This window comes from Anguilla rostrata, chromosome 10, assembly GCF_018555375.3.
Source record: "Anguilla rostrata isolate EN2019 chromosome 10, ASM1855537v3, whole genome shotgun sequence".
Classification (NCBI taxonomy): Eukaryota; Metazoa; Chordata; class Actinopteri; order Anguilliformes; family Anguillidae; genus Anguilla; species Anguilla rostrata.
In genome coordinates this window covers 24,726,692-24,754,481 of record NC_057942.1, presented here as the reverse complement: position 1 = coordinate 24,754,481, position 27,790 = coordinate 24,726,692, and the positions used below count along the sequence as shown (strand labels likewise).

The following is a 27,790-nucleotide window of genomic DNA, read 5'->3' as shown; positions in this document are numbered from 1 at the left end:
ATGTCTCTCAAGGAGGATAACCCAAAGACTGGATATCTGACATTATGAGGGGTCCAAGCAGTGAAGCTGCTGAAACCCTATTGTTATTGTTCTGTTTTTTAAATTACTTTTAGGGGTCCAAGGTGCTAGAACCCTAATTTCTTCTTCTTCTTATTCATAAATTGTCTTCGCTTCACAATTTGTCTGATCATCATGAAACTTGGTATACATGTGCAATGATTGACTCTGAGGCAGCATGCTAATTTTGGTGTCCTTTTCCCAATAGATGGCACTGTAAAACAAAAATCAAAATGCTTCTAGCTCCTCAACTGCATGACCAACCAAGCTGAATATTTGCATGCTTTGTGTTTGTATCATTCTGCCATCAGATGTACAATGATAGTCATATCTGAAAAATTATGGCTGCCATCAGCCAATCCATTGTATGTGACAGGTTTAGCAATGGGTGATCTTCAAGAAACTTGTATGTTTGTTGGCCTCTAAGAGAATATCTGGTCAAATTATTTAGGACATAATTTCCACATTCTGCTTGGACCCTGTTAATTACCTATTGCAGTTATTATTATTATTATTGTTATTATTATTATTATTGTTATTGTTGTTGTTGTTGTTGTTGTTATAGGCAAAGTGAGGACCATGAGAAATATGTTTAATTTTCTGAATCCAGTTTTAACAGCCGAAACCCTCATTTAATGCCCGGCACTCTGAATACCAAATGCAAGAGCATCAGCAATTAAAACACCTCACTTATCCAACATGTAAAATATATTTATTTGATTTAATTTGGTAATTGTTATCAAAGATATCAATTATCAATTAAATCACCAAATTCATTGATAGGCAGAGCAAACTATTGGATCAACCTTTATCAAAATGTACAACTCAGAACCAGATTGAAATTAAGATTTTTGTTAAACTACAACAAATATTTACGTCTAATCTAAAGACAAGGTTCAACTACCTTAAAAGAATAACAGAATTTGCAGACTTTCGCAGTCACACAAGAAAGGAATGAAAGAAAATAACCAATTCACAGCGTGTTTGTCCCAAAGTAATTTAAGGATGTGCCAAGACTGAAATTCAAAACTAAAAGGCAGCAGGGTATTCCAAAAGACCATAGATGAAACGTAGAATGCCAGATCTAGATGCAAGACTCAGACGCACTTACAACTAACTGTTAAAGACTTTTTGCCAAGTTGCTTAAACTGACTTAACTAAAAGAAAGCCACATATTTTATCTAGTGAAAGAGAGGAGGGAGAGGGAGATGGACACCCCCTGTGACACACACACACTGACACACAACACACACATGCAGACCCACACTCACACACAGATATACACATTCAATGGCTATCCCCCCTAATTCCTGCTCAGTGTCTTATCTCCAGGCTATGCTGGCTAAGCACTTTGAAGCTTCTTTTGGCTGAGAACGGCCAAATGGTGAACTACATGTCTGACATTATTATTATTACCTCTAGACAGATATATTTTGTCATTTTGTCAAAGAATGGACAAATGACAAGCCAGTAAATTTTTATGTACGCATGGTGTTTCACATATGTGACAGGTGCTGGTGTTTTGGTCCTCAAGTAGGGCAAGGTCATTTTTCAGTTTTTACAGATTATGAAAGTGCAGATTATAAACTTTCAAATGATGAAAATAGTTGAAGAAGATATGCTTATTTGAATGTTGGTACTCCTAAAATAAAGTAGCAGAGAAAATCCCCTTGAAAGATCTTGAACTTTTCACACTTCTCACAGGGAGATAATGGGTGGGAACAATAGCTAGTTAACTCCACCCCAACCACTCCCCCGCTAGAGTACCTGTAAATCCTTGTCCATTTAGGGATTACCCTATTTAAAGCTTTATAACTCCAGATGTGAACACCACAGAGACTAGAAAAATGTCTTAAATGAAGCAATACATTTGTACCATTTATAATACTAGCTTAGATTACTTTATATTTATAATTTTGTAAGACATAAAGTGCCACAAATGCAATGGTCAAGACAAAAAATCTAAAATGAATTTGCTCCTTTTTTAGTTCGCAATGAAATACTGGGAGATTGCGGGTTAAAGTATACATGTCCTGGATCAAAAACTTCTTGACCACAAGTTCATAAAATCTAAGGGTGGATATGTAGAACTACTAAAGATCTATGAAGCAAAAACTAAGCAGTGTACCCAGCATCTCCAAATCTACCCAAAATGTTTTATTATTAACACTGGTCTAAAATAGCTAAGGGTCCAGAAACAAATCCAAAATCTCTCCAAAAAGGAATATAATGCTTTTTGTCCATTGTAAAGCATATGAGCCCCTTATGAAGGTTTAAGATGAAACATAGATATAATTTAAACATTACATAATACCGCTAACCTATTTAAAGACACTCAATTTCTAAAATAACCGAAATATTGAGCAGTAATACTTACATAGCAATGATGAAATCTTATCTATGTTCAGTAGATGGAGACACAGACAGTAAATCAATGACAGTTCTATCCGCTTCTGTTTTGCTCCAGAAAACGATGTCAGATAGGTCTATCAGCAAACATATGGCTTAGCTATGCCCAGAAGTCCTCAATAATAATGGTATTTTCCAAGGAATTACGAAAAATCGTTGACAATGTTTCGTTAGGTGCAACGTCTTTTAATGCTACCATATATAGAGTGACTGCCATGGTAAGAAAATGTTTGGTTACGCTAACCTATAAAACGCTATTCCAAAAGCAAAATTAGACATGTTATACATCGTTAGAAAGCTTATACTCTCACCTACTGATTGAGCAGCCGGCATTGTAGCAACCTCACAGAGTAAACAAACATAGGCTACTACCACACGGCTTTATTTATGGGCGGTGGCTTGACTGAAACAAAGTGACAATAGCCAACAAAATCAAACATGCTAATTAAACTGCACCCCCATCACGCCTCCAAAACCCGGCTGTAAGAATCACTAAAACAAGCCGACTTTGCTGACAAATTATAAGTATTTAGTGACCCTAAAAATGTTGTATTCTATTGAGTGACTTCTTCAACACTTTCGTAATATGAAAAAAAGGAAAACAGTAAAAAAAAATTAAAAAACCTTTTTTGCCTCCTAGCGCGATTTCAAGATATGCGACTTGCGGACCTTTTCTCCAGCACCCGTCACATATTTGCTTTTAACTCTGCCTTCTGAAACTGGACACATGTACACAGATGTTCTCATAGCAGTAGCATGGCCAGTATGGGAGCTCCTGACATTGAAAAAAAAAATCTGTGTTAATTCCTAGAGGTCACACACTTATAGTGGTGCTATATTGCACCAGATTCACTAAACTATCATTAAAATCTGTTTTCAAGTTGTTGTAGTGATGCATTCCATCTGTTATAACACAAGGACGGCAGAACTTTGGACTTTGGAGAGTGCTGCTTTTGCCCATATTTGGTCATATATTTGAGACCGATTAGCTAAAATTCTGTGTGTTGCCAATCTTTATCGCACCTAACTTCATCTTCTCTGATTCTCTTTCCCTGGAGCTCCTGCCCCTACCTTGCACTGAGTTGAAAGACCGCACCAGCCTGTTTCCTTGCCCTTGTCTGCAGAATCACTCCAGCCCTGTCCCTCAATCCATGGTCATGGGCCGCTTCAGCCCTGTTCCTCCCCCTTGCCTTGACACAGCCTGAAGCTCCAGATATATCACCCAACCCCTTACTGAACTATACAATTTGGTCTTCTATTATTCCAGTTCTATTCTATTACCAATTGTATCCAGTTTAACCTGTATAATTTGCTGTAATAGATCCCTTATAGCATTTCTGCTACCTTCCATTTACCCGTTCTCTACAGCAGGCCGGTCAGTGGACGATGGGCTTCCCCTCTATAGCCAGGTTCTTCCCAAGATTTTTCCCCCACCTGGGAGTTTTTTCTTGGCACCGTTTCAGGGTTCTCCCCACTGGGATTTTTTTTAACCTCATGTGCTTGCTATTTGGGGGTCAGGCCTGGTGTTTGCTCTGTATGTTCTTTTTGATCTGTTTCTTGCCTTGCTACTCTGTAAAGCATCTTTGTGACAGTTCTCTGTAAAACATACGATACAAATAAAATTTAATTGAAAAAAATGGATAAAAAGATACAGTGTATATTTGAATATTAAACATACATTTATTTGAGTAAGGACTGGATAACTTGCATTCAGAATAAAAAAAGATTATATCACCACTGAATAAAAAGCACAGACACTATACTTGTTTATACTTCTACATGGATGTATATGGAACCTTGCTGTAATACATAGATGGCAGGATAGCATAATTGTTAGGGTTCTGCAATTCCAACCTTGTTGGTTTAACTCCCAGGTGACACACTGCCATTGTACCATCAGCAAGGTACTTCCTTCAGTAAATATCCAGTTGTATAAATGATTGTATGTAAAAGTAATGTAAGCCATGCAAGTTGTTCTGGATAAGAATGTCTGATGAACACCAAAAATGTGAATTATAAATATTTATCGCCAATAACTTAAATTGGAAATTTTGTTAATCTTTAAGCCTTTTCAATATTAAAATTAAAAGATAAATAAAATAATATTTATATAATTATATTTATTTTTATTTATATACATTAAACATAATTTATGTTAAGTCTTTGTGCAATTTTCAATAGATTGCACTGTTTTCCAGATCAGACTCAAAAGCAGGATTGTACATGAGCACAAAAAAGGAATCGTTCAACAATGAGAAAAACTGCAGTGTAAAGCTTGTTGCTTGGTAACAAATGGAGCTACAAGAGGGGTTTTTTCTCTTAAAAAAGCCCTTTGTCACATTCAACAAAAGATGGAGAAATTATCATAATAGCAATTTTTTTAAAAAGATGTACATTACAACAAATGTAGTGCTAATCTAAATAGTCACTGATGAAAAGAAAAAAATACAGCAGTTGCAGAGCAGGAGCTATTCCATCTACTATAAAGGATTGGACAATACAATGATATTTTGTGTGTTTAGGCAAGATGTTTTGCAGCTTTTAGAGAATTAAGGTGTTTTGGGATACACTCACCATGTTCTGCCATTGCTGACCAACTGCACAGGCAAAATGACAGAATTATGACCCAGAAATGACACAGCATCTGAAAAAAGGATATACAGTGAGTATTTTCTATCTGCTGCTGGGATGCAGGATCCATCCATGACACAGTTTTCAGAAAAAAGTAATTACATAATTACATTTTCAACTTAAATAATACACCAATATGACACATTGCATTTATTTAGCAGATGCTTTTATCTAAAGCAACGTACAAAAGTGCATATCAAGGTCATTGGAGAAACACATGTTTAAGTACATTATATATATATATAATGTAAACAATGCCCATTTTGTGAAATTTGGAATATTTCACTGCTATAAGTAAGAATTACATAAGTTTAAAAAATCCTCTTCTCATGAACTATTAATTTGATCAGCATGAAAATGGGTGTATATAATTTTTGTACAAGGCTCTAAAAGCAATCAGACATTTTTATGAACATTTTTTTTACTTTCAAAGAGCACGTTGTTCCCCAAATTTGTTTAGCACACACAATCTCAAGCTGGTCACACCAAACATTAGTGACATCACTGTTTACTCCGATGGCCTGCACAGTCCCCACATCTCAATCCGAGAGCACCTTTGGGATGAGGTGGAAAGATGAATGGATTTGTGGCAGAAAAATCTGCTAATAATTGCGTGATAGCACCATGGACCAAAATGCCAAAGAAATGTTTCCAGCATCTTGTTGAATCCATGCCAGAATTCAGACCGTTCTGACCTCAACCCCATTGAACACCTTTAGGATCAATTGGAAAGTCAACTGCGAGCCAGGCCTAATCGCTTGATCAGTGCTCAACCTCACTAATTCATATTTAGTCGCAGATATTGACAGTCGAATGACATCGTATAATTTCTGAAAAATTCCTCTTGTTTATTTCGGTGTTCAGTGAGCAGCGTTTTTCACAGCTGTACAGGCATACCTTCGGCTATTGTTGGCTTTCTCGTTGCTACGACGGAATACAAATTTTTTGTGGTAAAAGAATGTTTTCATGTATGCCCTGATCGACATTATTGTCCAGTGCGTCGTGCATGGGGGGTATAGTTACAGGTGAGACTGCAGGGAGGGGTTGCTTGGTAAATGCATGATCAGCACGACAATGGTGGCGCTGCAAAACTCCGTATTCAGCATAGTTGTACTGAATCGTTTACTAATAAAGCTTGAACACCGAGTTTGTGTTTTCAACACATTATTTGATTGCAGGAGCACAGAATGTCTGAATTGAGCAATCTAGGAACGCCAGCGCGCCAACCACTAGGGGGTGTGCACCAAGTGGTTAAAAAACCTGATCACAGCCGCCATCACGACTCCCTCCCCCCAGGCCAAAAGAAAAGGGGGAGAGCACCAAATATATTTTTGCTTTGGGTCCCCTAAAGGTCAGGGGTAGCCCTGGAGTTGCCACTGTCAGGTGTATCAGAAATTTTCATGATAGTGCTTGCTAACTTTGCTAGCTATTAAAGTTTGCTAACTTACCAGTACCAGTGTAATAGCAGTTACCCAATGACAGCGGATAAACATATATGTGAAGAAATAAGGTCCGCAATGCGTTATGCAGTTGCTAGTGCCCTACCACTCTCCTCACCCAAATGTTTTTGTATTGCTTATGACAAACACTTGCCTGTGTAAAATTAAAAAAAGTTAGCTTACAGCGTAGCCCAGATCTTTGATTGCATGATGTAATATAGCATAAATAAAACGTGAATGAAAAGATGTTTTCAGAATACATTTCCCAAAGGATTCTGTATCAATAAATCAGAACATTCATTAGAAATGAATAATGTGCCCTTAAAATAAAATAGCCTGTAGATTATATTGTTATAATCAATTCTTTGATGATTGCAGATGATTTTGTAACTAGCGTCACCCAACTTGCAAACTTTATTTTTTAATGCAGGCTAAATGTTGCGCAAACATCTGTGAACAGCCTAACAACGGTGTATGCTACTGTAGAAATTCACCTACAAAGGAGAGTAGGTGACTTGACTCTACTCACTGCATGACACTGCATGACACTCCTTATTAATACCTATGACTAGACATGACGAGACACTGATTGATCAAAATGTAAGCAATAGGAATATGCCTACTTGCAATAGGGATTTTTCAAATTTGCACTGTAGGCATTGCAAATACTGTTTACATCATTAAATACATGATACAAAATCGCTTGTGTAATACTGCGCTGGAGCGTAAGGTCGCCAGACTGGTCTTTCATTTGTTTTGCTCAATTCATTCATAGTTCGAAAAACTGAAATGAAGTAGATGAACTGATTGTGCTGAAAGTACTGAATGACTCAAATGATCAATCAAACTGAATGTACTGAAAGACTCAAATGACCGCAATTAACTGACTGTGCTGAATGTACATGTACATGCATAATGACAACCTAGGTAACAACTTGAACTTTTTAAACAGTGCTATGAGGGCATATTCCCCCACTTGGCAAAAGAAAATTGGCATATCGGCTATTTCTTGTAACAAAACCCAATGGATGTAGCCTAGCAGGCTATTATTTTGCTTGTCCTTAGAAATGGCATTGTCCTTAATTATATTATCTGAACAGATCACAGAAATTAAATTTGACTTACAATTGATATTAAGCAATTAAATGATGTTGGATGTAACTGCAAGTCTTTATGTCAAACAACAACAAATCAGAAGAAATAGAAATACATGAATATAAAATATGGATCAAATCAGAGTTGAAAATACAGTAAAAGTAGCCCATGGCAAGATCAACAAACAAGAAATTACAGTCAAGAAAATGAATAATAATATTAATAAAGAATAAGAAAAATTTAAATAAATAGGAAAATAAATACAATTTTAATAGAAAACCCCTCTGGGACAGTTGGCTACCCCAACAAATGTAGGCGACATAGCCTATATATTTAACATACTGAGTAATTTGCAAATGTGCATTTAAGAAGCCCAGCTGTCTAACTTTTTGTGCAACTGTGCACAGCCGGGACGTAATCAGTCCTCACTACCGATAGCCATTCATTCAAGTTTCATACTGTAGCGACCAGTTAGCACCACCCACATTCCCAGAGGCCTAGGCGGCACAGCAATATTAAGACTGATATTGCAGAATAAATTATGTTAGGTATGCTTACCAGTAGCTTCTGTTTAGATAGTTATTGATCTAAGCGTGAATTCACACAATGCAAGAGTTGGCTGTGTGTGGGAAAGACATCATTACATTGTGCTGACTGCAGCTATTTACCTCACTGGTAAAATTGAGCACACATCTTTCTAAAGATGAAGCTTAGCTTAGTAGTAATTAAGCGGGAGAAAATAAATACTGTCTCTCCAAACTGTTTTGATACATTGTCGCAAGCACCTACAGCTTCAAGTGAATAATTTGAGAGCCAGAGAGGCTGGAATAAAAAGAAAATTGCCAAATATACTAAGTGACAGTTTTATTAATTATCAAGTATGAGAAAATAACTCAAACAACTTGAAAGTTTGATAAATTTTGGTGTACTGACTCATGGATTCATTCAAAAGAATCAAACTTTCCAACACCACATCTGACTAGAAGCCGTCACAAGTCTCATATCACCCCACTATTAGCTTCCTTGCACTGGATGCCTGTTTAGAATATTTTAAAATTGTTCTCAATACTTTTAAAGGACCTTATATTTCAGACTTACTTACACCATACATCCCTGCTGAGGCACTCTCAAAATAAGATTCTCAAGCAAAGGTCTGTTAGTTGTTCCCCACTCCAGACATGCTACAAAGGATGACATTTTCCGTCATAGCACCTTCACTCTGAAACAACCTCCAATTAACTGTTAGATCTGTGGAGTCTGTTTTGAATTTCAAAAAGCTTTTGAAAACTCTTAGTGCAAAGCCCCTAGTGGTTGGCACGCCAGTGTGCCTAGATTGCTCAATTCAGACATTCTGTGCTCCAGAAACCAAATTATGAGAGGGGGTTGAATCATTTTGTGACCGGTGGCGGCTGCCAGTGGCTGGCTGGTGCTCCTGCCAGTCGGCTTCTCATGACAGTGAGTCTGGTGGGTGCCCTTGGAGTATTTTGTAGCAGGTGGAGCACTGGTGCCTACTCCGTGGCGGGTGATCGAGTGGCAGCTAGTCAATGGAGCTTTTACTGGCTGTTAGCAGAAAGGTAGGATTTTGTGGCGACTCTGGTCGCTGTCTGGTTTTCCTGCCAGATATTCCCAGGTGTCATCACAAGATCAGGACGCAAGTGGGCAGCTGACACATCAGTTGCACATGCAGAAAGCATGCTAAAGTTGAAGGACATCATCGGGAACCCATGCATGGGGAGATAAGGACTCTGAACCATCCACTTCCAGCAATGGGGGAAAGCACACCCAAGGCAGAGGAGAGACATGATCCAAGCCGAGGTCCCACACCTGGAGGAGGAAGGGTGAAGGTCCAAGGCCGTGGAACTTGGATCACAAAGAGCCTGGAAAAAGTGGGACCTGCCAAAGCAGAAGATCACGTGGCCTGAACTTTGGAGACTGCAGCCCTTTCGCATCTCTTTCCTGCTCCGATCAGCGTACGACATGCTTCCAACACAAGTGGGGAATGAGGGAGGACCCACTGTGCAAGTTATGTGGAGGGAGAGGCACATTGGCGCACATACTGGCAAGGTGCAAGACTGCACTTAACCAGGGGAGATACAGATGGCGTCATGACAAGGTCCTCAGAGCACTGGCTGACATCTTGGAGCAGGAGAGACGGAAAAAGCACCAGACCCACGTGAGGCCAGCCCCATCCATCCAGTTCATCAGGGAGGGGGAGAAGCCATCCTCCTCCAAGAAGAGCCTCCTGCAGGCGGCACAATCGTGGGAGATGAGGGTGAACCTGGGAAGAAAACTACACTTTCCCCAGGTCGTCCAAATATCCCTGAGGCCTGACATGGTCATATAGTCAGAGGAGGCGAAGAGAATTATCCTGATTTAACTGACGGTCCCATGGGAAGACGGATGCGAAGAGGCCTCGGAGAGGAAAGCCACCAAGTAACAGGACCTGGTCCAACAATGCAGGAACAAAGGGTGGCAGGCCTGGCTATTCCAGGTGAGGTTAGCTGCAGGGGTTTACCGGCACAGTCTGTGTGGAAGATGCTCACAGCTCTGGGAATAGCAGAAAGGGAGAGGAAGACAGCTGCTCGCAGGTTGGGGGAGGCAGTGGAAAGAGCCTCTTGCTGGCTCTGGAACAGGCGGGAGGAGTTGAGCTGGAAGCCAGGAGAAGATGGGCAGTGACTGGCCATCACTGCCGACCCACCAACTGGAGGACGTTGTGGTTCAGGGTTGAAACGTCCAAGAAAAGCTGGACGCCACCTGACGACATCTTCTCCTGGCCGAAAGCTACAGTCATAAGAAAGTGACTGAAGGTGTTAGCATCTAGATGTATCTAATAGTAAATGGCAGGTATGATCTCCTTGTTTTAACTTATATGTTCCACCGTCAATGTTTTTTCTAAGGATGGAATCAAAATATTTTCAGAAGAACTTGTTCAATTCCTATTTTAATTATTTAAGTTTAAACAGCATATTACAACAGATGCTTTGTAATTGTTACTATAAACAGGTCAAATAAAGTGGTTTTATTTATTTGTATGTGCATTTCTTACCATTAAAGAAAAGCAAGCAGTAAAGTTCATTTTTATTATAATAGACATTTTCCTTTAATTAAAGGAAACAATTACATTCAAAAGCGTTAAGTTAACAACTTCTTGTCTTGTGTATTAAGTGCCTGGTTGAGTAATTATTATTCTTTGTTCTCTCCAAAAAAAATACCAATTAAGAACAAAATAGCACAACACGGATGCTTTTCAGCGGTTTCTGTCACCAAGGCACTTTCTGCCACTGCTTTCAGGTTCTCTCTCTCTCATCGGTCAATCCCCGGTCTCAGACACCTACTGGGAAAAGAACGAACACTTCTACACCCTGGACTGATTGGTAATGTTATCCAGGTATGTGTGCCCACTTAGAGGTGGTACTCTGATTACCCCGATCCTCCCTCACAAACTGAGCCCTACCACAAATGTAAAGGAAGAAGACACTACACCGTAGTAGCACTTATCAGTAAGGTTCCACAAACTAATGCATTAGAGTGAGAGAGTACCGTTACATGAACCATAATTTAATTTGCTTTTCAGAAACATTTTTCCCTGGAAATCTATGGCGGGGAGGATATGCAGACAGTTCCAATGCACACCGCTTGGCAATACTAATGAAATATGAACCTGACCAGCACATGGTTTCAGTCTCATAAGTGCATTTTTAAAAATAAATACTCGCAGATTTATGTCGGGGATGCGCTACTAAAAATGTGATGTAAATCGAAAATAGCGTAGTACCTGCCACTGTTCAAAGAATTAGCTCCACCCACCGTCCCCAGAATCCTAAGTGGGCAACCAGATTCAGACAGTAATCACAGTTAATGTTTAATTGTGATAGTAATTCAATTGTTAAGTATGTTCATGTGTTGTTGTGGTAAGGTGTGCTATGCAATAACTTCTGTTTAAATTAATGTTTTTTATTTTATTTTACTTTTACTTTTTATTTTTACTTTTCTATTTGCAACAACAAAGATACAGGAATGATATACGGATAGGAAGGTAAGGGTGGACACAGGTTAACAACATGAAGAATATAGAAATAGAGATACATACTGTACATGTGCATGGAGAATATGTGTGGTGAATGATTGTTGTAGGGAAGCAGCTGCGTGGAGTGAGTTTGGGCATAGAAGTATTTGAATCATTGATGGTGTTTCTGTCAGGACCACTGTCATCAAAGTAGAACTTTATTGACAATAAAGGCAATACAGTTATGTTTGGCGGTATGGCTCTGTTCTGGAGCTCTCCCGCCAACCACGCAGCCCGCGTGGATAAGGCCGGGAGGCCAGCAGCCAAACCCCAAAACAACCATATGCCGACGTGCTATTAATAAGTGTCTCCGGCTGATGTGATGACTATGTGTACGACCACCTGGAGAAGCCCTTCGTCCAGCCGAGCCTTTCGGCTTGAGGCCGTCTATTTTTTACGTGGATCAGTGGTTATGTGTACCAACAGCATGTTGGACGTTCCCCTGAGGCCAATGCTTTAAGATGTATTATTAATTAATAAACCAGAGGAACATACTATGTGTGGTATGATATTAGGCTATGTGTACCGACAGCTTGTCCGTATTTCCCCTCGAGCGCCGAGATTTGAACTAACCGGGGGAAATATACTACCGACTACGTCAGTGTAAATGAATCCTCACTCGTTGCATAGGCCTACCGGAGGAGCCAGTAGTAGCAGCAGCAGATTGGCGATCGTGTTTTTGAGTTTCGCTTAATTCGCTGACATAAGGGCCACTCGGGGTGAGGGCGGGCATCAAAGCAATAAGGTTCGAAGAATTATTTCTCAATACACCGCTATTTAAATATTATTTAATAGTTGGGCACAGTGGGCTGCTTTAAAGCGCAACATTGCATTACTAATATGCTTACCGAATGAGTATATTAGGAGAGGAATTGGAACCAGTCTTTTTTTATTTTTTATTTATTTATTTTTTTTATATATCCATCGTATTGCACTCTATTTAGACGAAAATGCAATGTACGATTAAAGAAACTATGACAAAGTTGCGAAAGCACATGCTACAAATCTGCCTGGAACCAGCCATAACCGGGAGCAGATGCAATGAACGACGCGCAACGCCATTCGCGTGAGCATGCAATTGTAGAGACGGCGAGGCCAATACCTAGGCTATGTGGAGCATGTCCGTAGCAGGAGGTATAATTTTTTCCTCAACATGTGTGCTCAGTCGTGTGGTCACATGCCTGATCACATGCACGGTGAAGAGGTCAGAGCAGTGACGTGGAGAAGGCTACATGAAATCCCTTCTTCGCTGTGATAAGCCTAAACGCCCGTTTAAGTGTCATGGAATACAACGATACACTTATGAATGCGGAACGTACGCATTCGCGTCTTGCAACAGCACAATATTGAGAGAACCAGTTGGACGAGACAACGTTAAGCCTAATTAGTGCTTTAAGGCAACCACACTACTATTATCGCACATATTATTAGTGTGGTTGCTTTAAGGAAACCACACTACTATTATCGCACATATTATTAGTGTGGTTGCTTTAAGGCAACCACACTACTATTATCGCACATATTATTATTCTTTCCACCCATTTTTTGGACCGCTACTCCTCCCAGAGTTTTCGCACCACATACACGTGCCATATGTCAAAACGACCGGCTTCTTTGGGAATCGTGTGCTATTACTTTGTGGAAAGTTTCGCTGCACGGTTTTTGAGAAATATGACTTTTTATGCCCAATTTTTCCCATTGAAAATGAATGGGGGCGGTGACGTCATACAAATGTGAATTATGAAGTTACAGCATTGGTCGGCTTTGCACACGTGATGCGATCAGCTCTGTGGTCTCAGCAGCCAGGATAGGACATAGCTGATTGCGGAAGTGAAAGCGATTAAACCGTATTCTAAATGAAAAATTACAAATGAAAACGCTGTCAGCTAGGTATATCAACAAACATATGGCTTAGGCATACCCAGAAGTACTCAATAATAATAGTATTTCACGAGATATTACGCAAATTCGCAAATTACGCAGACCCTTTGAAGTGGCCAGCTAGCTTTATGATTCGCCGTCACTCGTCACAGCATACCGTGAGTAAATCGCTGATCTCAAGTATTGATGAAGGGTTAATTTAGCTCTGAATACGTGTGTTGCAAATGAACTCGTTGCCGTGATGTTATATCATGTATACCATACTATGTCTCTGCTCATGCTACAGAAACTGTTCGCTCCGTTCAGCACAAAGTCGACTTTGCGTTGGCGGCAACCACACTTCACAATTTCTGCAGGAATTGTCTAGTTTGTCTCATTACAATGGACATTAGCAATCCCTAAACATTCAGCATCGTGATCTGACAGCTAAATTAGATAGCCAACCAAATTGTATCCTCGCAGATTTAACACCAATATGAATTTAATGTTTTCATTTTTCTGTCGCGATGATTGGGTCCCGATAGGGAACCGGCTTTTTAAGCGCAAATCGTGAATCAGTGGAGAAAACTCTGTTTCTGAAGTTGAAAGCCGAAGCTGGTTTGCATTTTTTACAACATTAGCTGTAGCCTACTTGCCGGTAACAGTCTAACACCCCTTGTATTGTAGCGATTCAGCGAAGGGTAGAATGCAGCTTTGAACAATTTAGACGACTCTGCATCTCTGCTCTTTGCAACACGCCCTGCCGCCCATGTTCAATCTGCCAAACCTATAACAACCTATAACAACCTATAACCTATAACCCTAACTGCCATCTCGCAGCCCAATCCTTCCGGAATAACTGTTTACACCAGGAAGTAGGCATGGGGGCTATCTAGTAGCTGCGTGGTAGCGACTGCCCTTAATCCATTAGCCGTTCACAATGAACAAAGATCCTTTATCGATACGCCTACTTTTCCATCTCAGCCAAGCGTGAGAACTTTGGCGTTTTCCCAATTCAGACATTTCCGCTTAGATTTACGTGCACGAATCCCAAATTCGCGTAAACGATTGATTGGAAGACCCCGCTCTGATCAAGTAGGGGATGTAGCGTACGACCCAATTCTACTGCGTTCCGGAAGGTAGCCGAAAGCATTCACGCCAGGAATTCTTTAGCAGTGACAGCATCTAGCGTTGACTCTGGTGGTGAGAAACTCGACAATAAGCATGCCATTAACTTGTGCCCGCATATGTTGGAACGTTTCCGCTTTTAGCGAAAGACTTGCGATATTCGTGAAACCAGCCCCTCTGTGAGACGTCCCCGCAATCGAATGTGTATATTCGGTGTTGTAAATTTAGCGAATTTTAGAGGAAGCCATAGCTACTTTCCATAGAAATAGTTGGCAACACTGTATATTATGCGTTTACCGCTAGACTCAGAGCTCAGCAGAATTTAAATAAGGTTGATGACATTACCCGGCAAGAATCTGCAGCTAGCAGATATGGACGTGGCAGCAGCTTCCAGGCTTGAACATGGCTTCCTCCATGGAGGGGCGGCAGCCGCCGCAAAGCAGCGCTCCTTGAATGAAGCTCCCTGGCCACTTAGCAGTGAAGACAGTGCACCGGTATCCTCAATATCTGGAATATGCCGCTTAGACAACGCTTTGCGTGGCTGGCCCCGAAATGGATCGCCTGCCTGCTGCAGCTAGAGCTTAGAGGTAAGGAGCAAAGCAAATACATAGCAAGACTTCCTCATAGTGCCTAGGCTGTGAGCATAGACTAGCAGCTAACGTGTAGCAAGTAGACATGGTTTAGACTGGCAGCCTGCTGTAGCTGGATTGCAGGAAGAAGCGCCGATTTACGAAGCAACGTGCAGCGCTTGCATGCAGGAGGAGCAGCCGAATGAGTTGAGGGAGGCTGTTTAAGTCGACCGCCCTGTTAGTGAATGTACTGTGATAGGCGAACATCACTCAGCTGAGCCATCAGCTGATTCAGCCGGAGCGCTTGACTCTCGTGGCCTGCCAGAACTACGCCATGCTCCATTTGTGGCAGCAGTAATAGTAAAACAAACAAAGGGATGGTCGGTAGAAAATAAAGCAAAAAAGTGGAGTGGATAAATGAGTAAATAAGTAAATAAATAGAGGCAATGTTGTGTGTTTATGTGAGTGTACTTGTATGTCTGCCTCTAAAGAGTGTATATGTGTTTGCAAGTGTGTGTGTGTATGTGAATGTACATGAATGTTATTTGTTTGTGTTTGTTGTGGCACTAGCTCACCAGCAACTTAAGAGATTTGAGAAGTTTTTAATACTTTTCATTGAATTGTTCAGACTGTTTTTTCTTTGTAGGGCTGAGTTTTGTTCCAGTGTTACCTGTTCTGTTAAAATATTTAAACACTGTGAGATGGTGAGTTGTTTTCTGTTTTTCCAATTTAGTAAAATAGTTTTCTTGGCGATAGTTAGGGCTACCAGTAGAGGTGTTGTGATTTATTTTTGTGATGTGTCAAGTATACCCAAGTCTCCTGACGGGGATAGGGGGTTGCTGCACCCAAAGAACAGCGATAGTTTAGTAGTTATTTCTTTCCAGAATTGTTGTACTGGTGGGCAGAGCCAGAGTGCATGGAAGTAGTGGTCAGTCGTGTTAAGGGTACAGTGAGTGCATATGTCTGATCCGGTAAGTCCCATTATGTGCATCTTGTGTTGTGTAATATGTATTCTGTGAATGACTTCGTATTGAATTAGTCTTGTTTTAGTGTTCATGGACATGATGAAGGTGTTTTTGCATATTTTCAATTCAATTCAATTCAATTTTATTTGTATAGCGCTTTTAAAAAGGAGCTTTGTCACAAAGCAGCTTTACAGAGAACCGGCCCCCAAAGAGTAAGCCCAGGGCAACAGTGACAAGGAAAAACTCCCTGACTGTTAGCAGGAAGAAACCTTGAGCAGAACCGGACTCAGAGGGGGAACTCATCTGCCGAGGGCAGGCACCAGTTTGTTATGGAAAGTCAATAGTGGCAGGAGGCGGGGGTGCCCAGCTGGTCTAGCTGGTCTAGGGCTGGAGCTCCGGGCCGGGGGGGGTGCTCAGCAAACTTGGGCTACAGCTCCGGACAGGTGCCCAGAGCCGAGGAAAAGGAGAAAAAAAAATTGTTAGGGGGTTCAAAAGGTAGATTAGCAAGCAGTTCCACAGGAGGGGAGCACGATAGGGGAGGCCTGCACCCTGCGAACGGTGCGTTCGTAAGGGAATATAAGGAAGAAATCATTTAAGTACAAAGGGGTAAGCCCATGTAAGGATTTAAAGGTAAGAAGTGGTATCTTATAGTCTTCGCTGGAGCACTTTCAGAGATGAATTTGCGCATCCAGACAAAAGAGCATTGCAGTAATCTAATCCTGAAGTATCAAAAGCATGAACTAGCTTTTCTGCATCATGTAAGGGCAGTATTTTCTGACTTTTTCTCAAGTGATAAAAAGCATAGAGATGTTTTTAACATCTCTATGGATCAAAGGTAATACCAAGATCTTTGATTACAGCACTTGAAGTAATGGAGATTCCATCAATGTTAAGCATATAGTCAGATATTTTGCATCTCAGGGACTTGGGCCCCACTACCATTATTTTGGTCTTATCGGAGTGTAGCAAGAGAAAATTTTGGGTCATCCATTCCTTTATGTCTATAAAACAGGCTTTGATCTTTGACAGCTGGACAACTTCGTCAGGTTTAACTGATAGATACAACTGGGTGTCATATTTACATAGCAGTCGAAATTAATGCCATGTTTGCGAATAACTTGTCCCAGGGTCCCACAGGTCATTCACATCCAAGTTTGGCTTCTTGAGAAAGGGTTTGAGGACTGCAAGTTTAAGAGTCTGTGGTATGTGTCCAGATGCTAAAGACACATTGACAATATGTAACATTGGTGTTCCAATCATTGGTAGTAGCTCCTTGAAAAGATTTGTAGGGATAGGGTCTAGAAGATAAGCAGAAGATTTTGAGGAATTAACTATGGCATTAAACTCCATGAGATCTATTGGAGCAAAAGAGTTCAGATAGGCTGCTCGTCTTTCTGAAGATTCTTGTGAAGATTCTGCATCCATGCGTTGAGCGGATGGAAGGGCAGACCCTATATGAGGGGTGGTAGGAGAACTTTGAATCTTGTCTCTGATTTTTATTATTTTGTCACCAAAGAAATTCATAAAGTCATTGCTACTAAATGATATTGAGACACATGGATCAACTTGATTCTTGGTCAGTCTGGCAACAGTGTTATACAGGTGCCTAGGATTGTTTCTATGTTCATCTATTAAAGTAGAGAAGTATGAGGAACGTGCTGTGGAGAGGGCATGTTTGTAAGTTAGTAGACTCTCTTTCCAGTCCTGGAGGAATACTTGCAATTTAGTAGAACACCATTTGCGCTCAAGTTGGCGTGAAGCTTGTTTGAGAGCACGAATATGGTCATTGTACCAGGGTGCTAATTTCTTATAGCGGACTTTCCTCTTCTTAAGAGGTGCGATAGTATCCAGAGTTCTGGAAAATACATAGTTTATGTTGTCTGTCAGCTGATCAATTGAGCTAATGCTTGCATTTTTGTATGCGCATGGGCAGGAGCCAAGAAAATCCCCACAGTGCACAAATGAGCCTGGGAGCTCATTAATAAAAGCATTTGCAGTCCTGGAGGAAAGCTTACGGCTAAGGTAGAATGAAGGATCTGGTGAAAGACTTGTGAAGGTTGGAAAGTAATTAAATAATGGTCGACAGCACAGGGTTATTAGGCATAACTGCTATATTTGCTATTTCTGTATCATAAGTTAAGACCAGATAAAGAGTATGGTTATGAGAATGTGTGGCCTGATTTATATGTTGATCGAAGCCAATAGATTCAATGATAGATAAGATTGCTGATCTGAGAGGATCGCCTTCACTATCCACGTGAATATTTAAGTCCCATACAATTACTACTTTATCTGAATTAACAACCAGGCTGGAAAGGAAATCAGCAAACTCAAGTAAAAAGCCATTGTATGGCCCTGGTGGCCTGTATACAATTGCAAGGATAAAACTGGACTGCTTTTTTGTCCAGATGTGCAAAACTGACAACAATCACTTCAAAAAAGTTACATTTGAAGCTGGATTTCAAAGTAGCAAAAAGATTACAATTATATACAGCAGCAACACCACCACCACGACCCATCAGATGGGGTGGATTCATTTAAGGCAATATATTCATCAGCTTTAAGCCAAGTTTCAGTTACACATTAGATTTCAACTTGGTGATCAGTGATTAATTCATTTACAAGAGTTGCCTTAGGGGCTAGTGATTAACGAATCCAATTTTTAGCTGTGTTTTTAGCTGAGTTTGGTCACCCGCATTATTAGTAGAATTTTAAGGTCTGATTTTTTGCAGATTAGCCATACAAACACCCCTAGCGGGCTTCTTAGCAAGGCTTAATTTTAGTCAAGGGACAGACACTATCTCAATAACATGTAACCTGGGCAGCAGCTTTTGGGAACAAGCAGAAGTCTGTGTAAGACAGTAGGTCTGCTGCCTGGCCTTGGTTCTGGTGTGTCAGGAAATGGAATTTCTAAGACTATACGATAAATTACTAGAGATAAGAGCGGCACCCTCCCACAAGGGGTGAATACCATCTCTTTTCAAAAGACCAGGCCTCCCCCAGAAAGTATTCCAGTGGTCTATAAAGCCAACACCATTTGCAGGGCACCAAACAGACAACCAGCGATTTAGTGATGTCAATCTGCTGTAGATTTCATCACCACACCAGAGTTTCAAATTCGTTGACGACGTTTCGTCACATGCAGCGTCTTAGAATGCTAGTGCTAACAAACAGTCATGGCTTTAATGCGATAATGAGAGCACTTTCGGTTGACCTAAAAAAACGATATTAAAAAACCAAAAATAGACGTGCTGTTATACCTGGTTAGAAAGCTTATGCTCTCAGCTACTGAATAAACGAATTTTCAAACAAGCCAGACTTTGCGTATTTGCATGCTAGTGCTAACAAAGAGCGAATACGTTCTATGACATGATGACATAGCTTTCGGTTGACCTAAAAAAACGATATTAAAAAAACAAAAATAGACGTGCTGTTATACCTGGTTAGAAAGCTTATGCTCTCAGCTACTGAATAAACGAATTTTCGAACAAGCCAGACTTTACTAAAAAGTACAACAACGCCGTCAACAGCACGTGTGCAGCAGCTTCAGGTCCAGTCTAACTCCAGAAATTTGCGTCGGCTAACACGTAGTAGGCTATCCTGTGTCTATGAGTTCGTATCTAAGGTAACAGATTAAACTCTGAATTGCAGCACAGTTAAATGTTTTTATTTGAATGGTAAAAATGAGCTGAACTTAACGTAAAACCATAAATCAATCACATTAATCTCCCTAGCCCTGTCTTGCTTTTTAAAATGGAGCGGTTGTGCAGTGCAGATATAACGTTTTTCCAAGACCCTCTGAAGTGGCCAGCTAGCTTTATGATTCGCCGTCACTCGTCACAGCATACCGTGAGTAAATCGCTGATCTCAAGTATTGATGAAGGGTTAATTTAGCTCTGAATACGTGTGTTGCAAATGAACTCGTTGCCGTGATGTTATATCATGTATACCATACTATGTCTCTGCTCATGCTACAGAAACTGTTCGCTCCGTTCAGCACAAAGTTGACTTTGCGTTGGCGGCAACCACACATCACAATTTCTGCAGGAATTGTCTAGTTATTAGTGTGGTTGCCTTAGGGCAACTACACTATTATTATTGCACATATTATTATTATTCATATATTTTATTCTTTCCACCCATTTTTTGGACCGCTACTCCTCCCAGAGTTTTCACACCACATACACGTGCCATATGTCAAAATGACCGGCTTCTTTGGGAATCGTGTGCTATTACTTTGTGGAAAGTTTCGCTGCACGGTTTTTGAGAAATATTAATTTTTATGCCCAATTTTTCCCCATAGAGATGAATGGAGAAGGTGACGTCATTCATATGCGAACGGTGAAGTTACAGCATTGGTCGGCTTTGCACACGTGATGCGGTCAGCTCTACGGTCTCAGCAGGCAGGATAGGAAATAGCTGATTGCGGAAGTGAAAGAACGATATTCAAAATGAAAAATTACAAATGAAAACGCTGTCAGCTAGGTATATCAACAAACATATGGCTTAGGCATACCCAGAAGTCCTCAATAATAATAGTATTTCACGAGACATTACGCTAATTCGTTGACGACGTTTCGTCACATGCAGCGTCTTAGAATGCTAGTGCTAACAAACAGTGAACGGCTTTAATGCGATAATGAGAGCACTTTCGGTTGACCTAAAAAAACGATATTAAAAAAACAAAAATAGACGTGCTGTTATACCTGGTTAGAAAGCTTATGCTCTCAGCTACTGAATAAACAAATTTTCAAACAAGCCAGACTTTACTAAAAAGTGCAACAGCGCCGTCAACAAAACGTGTGCAGCAGCTTCAGGTCCACTCTTACTCCGTACCGTTTTATATTCCAGCGAGTTGGAAACTTTGGTCTCTTTATAACTGCATTGAGGCTAACAGGTAATAGACTATCCTCTGTCTATGAGTTGGTATCTAAGGTAACAGATTAAACTCTGAATTGCAGCCCACTTAAATGTTTTTTGTTGAATGGTAAAAATGAGCTGAACTTAACGTAAAACCATCAATCAATCAAATTAATCTCCCTAAACCTGTCTTGCTTTTTAAAATGGTGAGGTCGCGCAGTGTAGATATAGGGTTTTTCCAAGACCCTCTGAACTGGCCAGCTAGCTTTGTGTTTCGCTGTCACTCGTCACAGCATACCGTGAGTAAAACACTGATCTCAAGTATTGATGAAGGGTTAATTTAGCTCTGAATACGTGTGTTGCAAATGAACTCATGCCGTGATGTTATATCATGTATACCATACTATGTCTCTGCTCATGCTACAGAAACTGTTCACTCCGTTCAGCACAAAGTCGACTTTGCGTTGGCGGCAACCACACTTCACAATTTCTGCAGGAATTGTCTAGTTATCTCTACTGCCGTTCTAGTGAATAAAGGTGAAAGTGTTGGCCAAAAGCGCTTATAGAATTCAGCGGTGAAACCATCCAGTCCAGGGGCTTTATTGTTTGACATTTCTTTGAGTGCTTTTTCATATTCTATTGATGTTAGTGGAGTGTCCAGGACGTCAGCCTGATGTTTGTTTAGTGTAGGCAATGTAATTTTATCCAAAAAAATATCTATTTCTGATGAGTTTTTTTCTTTGTCATTTCTATGTAATTTACTGTAGTATGTTTTGAAGATATTATTTATGGTTTGTGGGTCCTGGGTGATATTCATCTTTTGATGTTCCCCAGAGTAGTGCAGGTGAGGTATTTGGAGAGTTGTTTGTTTCCATGAATAACGCCATCTTTGGGTGGGTTTAGTTTTGAGTTTTTTGTTTAAAATTAGACTGATTGGGACATGGTCTGATATAGTGACTGGGTGGATTGTAGTGTCAAATATATCAAATTACTAGTTAGGAAATAGTCAATTCGTGAAAATGATTGATGGACAGGTGAGAAGTAAGTGTATTCATTAGTACCTGGGTTTGTAGCCTCCAACTATCGCCAAGACCTAAGTCTGCCATGTATTGTTTAATTGTTTCTGTAGAGTGCCAGTTTTTGGTGTGATGTGATGTGGTTGATCTGTCCTGTGCTGGGTTGGTGACTGTATTAAAGTCACCTCCGATTATGATAGTTGATGTTGAAAAATACTGTAGGAATGTGAAGAAGTTCTGGAAGAATGTTGGTTCATCTGTATTTGGGCCATAGATGCTTGCAATTGCTACACTGTTGTTGTTGATTGTTCCATTAATAATAATATAGCGTCCTTCAGGGTCAATTATGGTGTGTTTATGGATTAGTGGCACTTTTTTATTAATCAAAATTGAGACTTCTCTTTTCTTTGAGTTATATGAGGCAAAATATATTTGATTGAAATGTTAAGTTAAAAACTCAACATTTCAATCAAATATATTTTGCCTCATATAACTCAAAGAAAAGAGAAGTTATAAACCATCTGGTATAATTTTTTGAGATGGTTTATAACTTTGGTTCTTTTCTTACAGTCCGGTGAGTTAATGCCATGTACATTCCAGCTAACAAACTTTAATGCTACAGACATTAGTTTTTACACTTGATGACATTTTTGTGGCGCAATTGTTCATATTTTGAAACAGCTACTCCGTGCAAACTTCCCTACATCCATGAAATGCGCACATATAGCATACAGAACAGGAGAGACATGAAACTGAAGTGGAGGGGAAAAGATAAAAAACAATAAAACAACCCCCGTTGTTGGGTCTCCAGGTTTATAAAGTATCACTTTCACATCTGAATGAATTGTGACTATGCAATAATTATTTAGTTATTATAAAAAAAATTGTGGCAAATTTCTTACCAGTTAAACTGTTTAACTGGTAAGAAATTTGCCACATTTTTATTTTTTTAGAATAAATCCTGTTGGACCTCTTCCATCCAGACTGAAGATCTTTTTGCATATGCTATTGAGCCAAAACATAAATGAAAATACAAATGTTTAACCATTTGTATTTTCATTTATGTTTTGGCTCAATAGCATATGCAAAAAGATCTTCAGTCTGGACGGATGAGGTCCAACAGGATGTTTTTACATTCAAATTCTTTTCACCCATGAGTTGGACATGAGTTCTCTGTCCAACATGTCATTTATTCTTGAGGTGATGGCTCCCGATGTAAAGTAATATTTGGTACTAGACAATTCCTGCAGAAATTGTGAAGTGTGGTTGCCGCCAACACAAAGTCAACTTTGTGCTGAACGGAGCGAACAGTTTCTGTAGCATGAGCAGAGACATAGTATGGTATACATGATATAACATCACGGCAACGAGTTCATTTGCAACACACATATTCAGAGCTAAATTAACCCTTCATCAATACTTGAGATCAGCGATTTACTCACGGTATGCTGTGACGAGTGACGGCGAATCATAAAGCTAGCTGGCCACTTCAGAGGGTCTTGGAAAAACGTTATATCTGCACTGCACAACCGCTCCATTTTAAAAAGCAAGACAGGGCTAGGGAGATTAATGTGATTGATTTATGGTTTTACGTTAAGTTCAGCTCATTTTTACCATTCAAATAAAAACATTTAACTGTGCTGCAATTCAGAGTTTAATCTGTTACCTTAGATACGAACTCATAGACACAGGATAGCCTACTACGTGTTAGCTGACCCAAATTTCTGGAGTTAGACCGGACCTGAAGCTGCTGCACACGTGCTGTTGACGGCGTTGTTCCAGTTTTCAGTACAGTCTGGCTTGTTTGAGAATTCGTTTATTCAGTAGCTGAGAGCATAAGCTTTCTAACCAGGTATAACAGCACGTCTATTTTTGTTTTTTTAATATCGTTTTTTTAGGTCAACCGAAAGCTATGTCATCATGTCATAGAACGTATTCGCTCTTTGTTAGCACTAGCATGCAAATACGCAAAGTCTGGCTTGTTTGAAAATTCGTTTATTCAGTAGCTGAGAGCATAAGCTTTCTAACCAGGTATAACAGCACGTATATTGTTGGTTTTTTTATATCGTTTTTTTAGGTCAACCGAAAGTGCTCTCATTATCGCATTAAAGCCGTTCACTGTTTGTTAGCACTAGCATTCTAAGACGCTGCATGTGACGAAACGTCGTCAACGAATTAGCGTAATGTCTCGTGAAATATTATTATTATTGAGGACTTCTGGGTATGCCTATGTTTGTTGATATACCTAGCTGACAGCGTTTTCATTTGTAATTTTTCATTTTGAATATCGTTCTTTCACTTCCGCAATCAGCTATTTCCTATCCTGCCTGCTGAGACCGTAGAGCTGACCGCATCACGTGTGCAAAGCCGACCAATGCTGTAACTTCACCGTTCGCATATGAATGACGTCACCTTCTCCATTCATCTCTATGGGGAAAAATTGGGCATAAAAATTAATATTTCTCAAAAACCGTGCAGCGAAACTTTCCACAAAGTAATAGCACACGATTCCCAAAGAAGCCGGTCATTTTGACATATGGCACGTGTATGTGGTGTGAAAACTCTGGGAGGAGTAGCGGTCCAAAAAATGGGTGGAAAGAATAAAATATATGAATAATAATAATATGTGCAATAATAATAGTGTAGTTGCCCTAAGGCAACCACACTAATTAACAGTTAGCTGTACAGCTTCAATGAAAAATAATTTTCTTGATACATTTCAAATTTGCCTCCACGCCACAAGAACTACAACAATGTCCTGGAATCATCAATTTTCAGTGAGATGCTGCAAGAAATGAGTAATTTCATTATTCAGTTTTTCACCTACATATTATTTTTCTTGCAAGGTGACAATCCTGATCCTGAAGAAACTTGAGGGTTTTCACAGATATTGGGCAGAGGTCACATGCACAGGTTGGGATCCTTGCCATACAATGAAGATTTATATAATTACTCACTGTATATACTTACTTTTTTCATAACTAGTCATTGTGTGTTATCAACTCCCTAACAACCACCAATCAACTGCCTAACCACCACCTAGTACTCCCTAGCAACCACCTGTAACACCCCTGTAACACTACATAACAACCACAAATCAACACCCTAACAACCACCAATCAACCACCTAGTACGTCCTAGCAACCACCTGTAACACCCCTGTAACACTCCCTAACAACCACCAATCAAGTCCCTAACAGCCACCTAGTACTCCCTAGCAACCACCTGTAACACCCCTGTAACACTCCCTAACAACCACCATTCAACTCCCTAGCAATCACCTGTAACACCCCTGTAACCACCTGTAACAGGGGTGTTACAGGTGGTTGTTAGGGAGTTGATTGGTGGTTGCTATGGAGTGTTACAGGGGTGTTACAAGTGGTTGTTAGGGAGTTGATTGGTGGTTGCTACGGGGTGTTACAGGTGGTTGCTAGGGAGTACTAGGTGGTTGTTATGGAGGTGATTGGTGGTTGCTATCGAGCGTTACATGCGTGTTACAGGTGGTTGCTTGGGAGTACTAGGTGGGTGCTAGGGAGTATTAGGTGGTGGTTAGGGAGTTTATTGGTGGTTGCTCCGGGGTGTTACAGGGATGTTACAGGTGGTTGCTTGGACGTACTAGGTGGTCGTTAGGGAGTTGATTGGTGGTTGTTAAGGAGTGTTACAGGGGTGTTACAGGTGGTTGTTAGGGAGTTGATTGGTGGTTGGTATGGAGTGTTACAGGGGTGTTACAGGCGGTTGCTAAGGAGAACTGGGGTGGTTGTTAGGGAGATGATTGGTAGTTGCTATGGAGTGTTACAGGGGTGTTACAGGTGGTTGTTAGGGAAAACTAGGTGGGTGCTAGGGAGTTGATTGGTGGTTGCTATGGAGTGTTACAGGGGTGTTACAGGTGGTTGCTAGGGAGTACTAGGTGTTTGCTAGGGAGTTGATTGGTGGTTGCTATGGAGTGTTAGAGGGGTGTTACAGGTGGTTGTTAGGGAGTTTATTGGTGGTTGCTATAGGGTGTTACAGGTGGTTGCTGGGCAGTACTAGGTGGTTGTTACGGAGGTGATTGGTGGTTGGTATGTAGTGTTACAGGGGTGTTACAGGTTGTTGCTAGGGAGTACTTGGTGGTTGATTGGTGGTTGTTAGCGAGTTGATTTGTGTTTGTTATGGAGTGTTAGAGGGATGTTACAGGTGGTTGATTGGTGGTTGCTACGGGGTGTTAGAGGTGGTTGCTAGGGAGTACTAGGTGGTTGTTAGGGAGTACTAGGTGGTTGTTAGGGAGTTAATTGGTGGTTGCTAAGGAGTGTTACAGGGGTGTTACAGGCGGTTGCTAAGGAGAACTAGGTGGTTGTTAGGGAGAGGATTGGTGGTTGCTAGGGAATGTTACAGGGGTGTTACAGGTGGTTGCTAGGGAGTACTAGGTGGGTGCTAGGGAGTTGATTAGTGGTTGCTCTTGGGTGTTACAGGGGTGTTACAGGTGGTTGCTAGGGAGTACTAGGTGGTTGATAGGGAGTTGATAGGTGGTTGTTAGGGAGATGATTGGTGGTTGCTATGGAGTGTTACAGGTGTGTTACCGGTGGTTGTTTGGGAGTTGAGTGGTGGTTGCTATGGAGTGATAGAGGCGTGTTACAGGTGGTTGCTTGGGAGCACTAGGTGGGTGCTAGGGAGTACTAGGTGGTTGTTAGGGAGTTAATTGGTGGTTGCTAAGGAGTGTTACAGGGGTGTTACAGGCGGTTGCTAAGGAGAACTAGGTGGTTGTTAGGGATAGGATTGGTGGTTGCTAGGGAATGTTACAGGGGTGTTACAGGTGGTTGCTAGGGAGTACTAGGTGGTTGTTAGGGAGTACTAGGAGGTTGTTAGGGAGTTTATTGGTGGTTGCTCCGGGGTGTTACAGGGGTGTTACAGGTGGTTGCTAGGGAGTACTAGTTGGTTGTTAAGGAGTTTATTGGTGGTTGCTATGGAGTGTTACAGGTGGTTGCTAGGGAGTTCTAGGTTGTTGTTAGAGTTAATTGATGGTTGCTAAGGAGTGTTGCAGGGGTGTTACAGGTGGTTGCTAGGGAGTACTAGGTGGGTGCCAGGGATTTGATTGGTGGTTGCTATGGAGTGTTACAGAGGTGTTACTGGTGGTTGCTATGGAGTACTAGGCGGTTGTTAGGGAGTTAATTGATGGTTGCTAAGGAGTGTTACAGGGGTGTTACAGGTGGTTGCTAGTGAGTACTAAGTGGTTGCTAGGGAGTTGATTGGTGGTTGCTAAGGAGTGTTACAGGGGTGTTACAGGTGGTTGTTAGGGAGTTGATTGGTGGTTGCTATGGAGTGTTACAGGTGGTTGCTAGGGAGTACTAGGTGGTTGTTAGGGAGTTGATTGGTGGTTGATTGGTGGTTGCTACGTTGTGTTACAGGTGGTTGCTAGGGAGTACTAGGTGGGTGTTAGGGAGTTGATTGGTGGTTGCTATGGAGTGTTACAGGGGTGTTACAGGTGGTTGCTAGGGAGTACTAGGTGGGTGTTAGGGAGTTGATTGGTGGTTGCTATGGAGTGTTACAGGGGTGTTACAGGTGGTTGCTAGGGAGTACTAGGTGGTTGTTAGGGAGTTGATTGGTGGTTGCTAAGGAGTGTTACAGGGGTGTTACAGGTGGTTGCTAGGGTGTTGATTGGTGGTTGTTAGGGAGTTGATTGGTGGTTGCTATGGAGTGTTACAGGTGGTTGCTAGGGAGT

General features: G+C 40.9%; 1 protein-coding gene and 1 long non-coding RNA gene across 5 annotated transcripts in view; one reads left to right on the top strand and one right to left on the bottom strand.

The window, feature by feature from the left end:
- LOC135233787 (myopalladin) overlaps window positions 1–27,790 on the bottom strand; it is a 269,112-nt gene that overhangs the window by 204,159 nt on the left and 37,163 nt on the right. For all 4 annotated transcript variants that reach the window (XM_064297674.1, XM_064297676.1, XM_064297678.1 and 1 more), the window contains exon 2: window positions 5,041–5,110. In XM_064297674.1, the coding sequence (XP_064153744.1) occupies window positions 5,041–5,110 (70 nt within the window). The remainder of the gene's footprint in view (window positions 1–5,040; window positions 5,111–27,790) is intronic.
- LOC135233089 (uncharacterized) lies at window positions 12,367–18,433 on the top strand. Its single transcript, XR_010323758.1, has 2 exons — window positions 12,367–12,852; window positions 15,403–18,433. It is a non-coding gene; the product is annotated as an uncharacterized LOC135233089 (long non-coding RNA).